General features: G+C 32.8%; 1 protein-coding gene across 1 annotated transcript; it reads right to left on the bottom strand.

Moving 5' to 3' along the window:
* Positions 1-656: 656 nt before the first annotated feature.
* On the bottom strand, positions 657-1,809 carry LOC100806620 (transcription repressor OFP13). Its single transcript, XM_006588793.4, has one exon. The coding sequence runs from the start codon at positions 1,622-1,624 to the stop codon at positions 821-823; it is 804 nt and encodes a 267-aa protein (XP_006588856.1). The 5' UTR covers positions 1,625-1,809; the 3' UTR covers positions 657-820.
* Positions 1,810-3,287: the final 1,478 nt, after the last annotated feature.

Genomic DNA, 3,287 nt, shown 5'->3' with positions numbered 1-3,287 from the left:
CCCATGTCCTAATCTGTTGATGAGGAAACATAAATTGACAATCTAAGCGTCGATAATTTTTTTACTTTCAGTTTTTATAAATAATTACAAAACAGTTATTCTTATTTTAATTTTTTAAATTTGTATAAGAATTAATGAAAACAAAATAAAAACATGTCTAAAATTTTCTTTTAATTATAAGTTAGAGAAACATAAAATGAAAGTATAAACATTACGCAAATCTGGTCTAGTAGAAGAGATTAATCTCTTTGTATAGAGAAACTATTACACATGGTTTAGAACTATTATACTCGATCCCAATTAATCTCCATAATCAAATTTTATTATTTTTTTTCTAGAAAATTGAAAATTTCAACTATGTTATACGTATAAGGAATGAGAGAGACTATAAACAAGTCATAGTCTCAAGCCATTTAATAATTTTTACTAACAATGTGACTTAAGCTGAGTTTATATATTAATCTCAATTTTTAAAATGTTGACATTTAATGTCTGTAATTTCAAATAAACAAAAATTAAACAGGCCTATGAGTATCACACACTTGCTTCCCCCCACACGTGTGACCTCGGGCAAACACAGTCGAACACAACGGCACACAGATTGTGTAAGCGAGAGGAACAAGGGGAAAACCACGAAAGTCACACACTATATTGCAACAAAAATGCAAATAAAATTAAAATTTGATGTCAATAATTAGTAATTATAATATTTTTCCTGTGCCAATTGTTTTACGTACATACAATTCAGTACTTCACTACCATTAAAATCAGTTGTTAGAAGATGAAGCAGCTTCATCTTCAGGTGTAATCTCCGGCCTCCTTAATTATTAAGCTGCGCTAAAGAAAAAAAAGAACTACAAGCACCAACCTCTTCCTCTTCCACTTCACCTTTTATACAATAGGGAGTGCTGCAAGAGGATGAGGGAGAAGAAGAAGAGTTATAAAACGATAAAGGAGAAGAAGGACGAGAATGAGAGTGAGAATGAAGATTTTCGTCATCGTCTTGTGAACAAGGTGAATTTGGAACAGCCAGATCGAACAACAAATCAACGAATGCTCCAATGATATACTCGTGATTGCTCTTGGTGTTTGCCTGCAAGTACCAGCACAGAAGGTCCTCGAGACTCTCCCAGTCTTCGACGCCGAGAGTCTCCACCATCTCCTCCATGGATTTGCGGAAATCCACGTGAGGGTCCTCTGAATCCATCGTCAAAACGACGCTGTTTTTGAAAGGCTCTAGGCTCGTCGTCGTCGGTTTGGCCTCTAATATGCAGCTTGCCTCGTCCGGATCGAAGAAAAGTCGATCCGAACGCAGGCCGCGAATCACCGCCTCTATGGGGTCCATGCCACGAGACAACTCGGAAGTTGTTGAGAAGCTTGCCGAGTCCGGAGACTCGGTGAAAAACGATTCTGGAGTTTGTGACACTAACGCTGAGTTAATGTCTTTCAAAACAACGTCGTTGACGACGTTGTTGTTGTTGTTATTGTCTTCCTCATTGTTAATTTTGGTGGTGGTGACTCTAAAAGAGAGGGTTTTGGGTTGGTGGCAGGATGGCCAGGCCCTTGATGAAGAAGAGGAGGAGGATCTGACATGTCTGCTTTTCAGAAGATTAAAAAACTTCATTTTTAATTAGAAAAAAGAAGGTAATGAGAGGAAACAAAATGGATATATTCAAATGAGTTTTGGAGGTTCTGATATGGCAGTTAAGTCCATAGAGGAGGAATTAATGGTTGGTCAGAAAAATGGACTGTGTGGGGGGATGATTTTAAAGATGAAAGTGGAGCAACAGTTGAGTATACGTTTCGGACTGCTTGGTGGAGTGGGTCAACTCAATATATCTTTTGTATTAAAGTTTTTCAGGCCTAAGAAATAAATGTAACTCAGGCCAATTTATTATATTTATTTTATTTTTATTATTATCATCAATACTAGTAGTAATTGGCTCTATTCTTTGGGCGCCAAATTATAAGAAACGACAACATAAATTTTTTTAAATGTGGTGTAATTATGACACGTTAATGAAGTTAATAAATTATTGTAAAATTTAATAATATAATTATTCAAACATTAAAGCGTTGAATGTGAATATGATTTTTTTAATAAAATTGAATATGATAATTATATATAATTTATTTTTATCTTTCTCTTATTTTTTATTCATTTTTAAATAATATCTGTATTAAAAATATACTCCAAAACCACTAAATAATTCTAACTTAACCAATCATCTTCAATTTAAATCATGGATGCACAATTATTTTACATAATCAGATAGAGATCTTATCATTTATAAAGATTTTACTTGACTCGGAAAAAAAAATGTCAGTCATAGAAAATATATGTAGTCAATAAAAAACAACTCCAAAATTAAATAATAAGCACTACTATAAATAATGCCTTTAACATTACTATGTTAAAATCGATTTTTGGCAACAAAAATGCGGTGACATATTCATAAATAACACGAGTTTGTTAACATTGGTTTTTTTTTTAAAAAAAATTGATTTTCCAAAAATCGATGTTGAGTTACTTCATAAAAAAAATTGACATTTTGGGATTTTTTATAATCATTGTTCATCTTTCTCTACTTTGTTCTCCTTCTCGCACTGCCATTTGAAGTCCTTCGCCCTTTCTCACTCTCACAAGACCTAAATCATTTCCTTTCTTGTCATCCTTCGTCTTAGTCTCACAGGATGCAATATAAACAAAGTGAAGCCTCAGTCAGATTTAGCTTGCCTAGTAAGTCTTATATATATATATATATATATATATATATATATATATATATATATATATATATATATATATTACAACGTATTTGGTGAAATATGTATGTGTATGTGTGGATGACAGTTTGTATATGTAAGTGCTTTATGAAGCAATTGATTTTTGCATACTGATTCTCGGACCACGAAGTAGTTATTGGTTAGGATTGAATGTTATGGATTGATAAACTTGTGTAGATGGCTCGTTGAAGAATTTAGGATAGTTGCACTTTGATGTTATGCGCTTCACCCTTCTATGTTTTGCAAAGATGAATAAATATGTGCATGTATATCGTGGTTGAGATTTTGTAGAGTTTGAAGTTGTTATGCATATCTGTTTGGTATCAGAGTAACTTCATTGATGTTTTTAAAATTAAATCAATTAATAAATCAATGAAGTGACTTCATTGTATGATAATCTCATCTTTATTGTATTATCAATTCCATAGAGGTGTTATTTATGGTTCAGAAAGTGGAAAGGCAAGGTTTTGAATTGTGGTAGCAGTCGCAGTTTCATGGCG

Source organism: Glycine max, chromosome 10, assembly GCF_000004515.6.
Source record: "Glycine max cultivar Williams 82 chromosome 10, Glycine_max_v4.0, whole genome shotgun sequence".
In the NCBI taxonomy this organism is placed as follows: Eukaryota; Viridiplantae; Streptophyta; class Magnoliopsida; order Fabales; family Fabaceae; genus Glycine; species Glycine max.
This window is presented reverse-complemented; position numbering and strand designations above follow the sequence as displayed.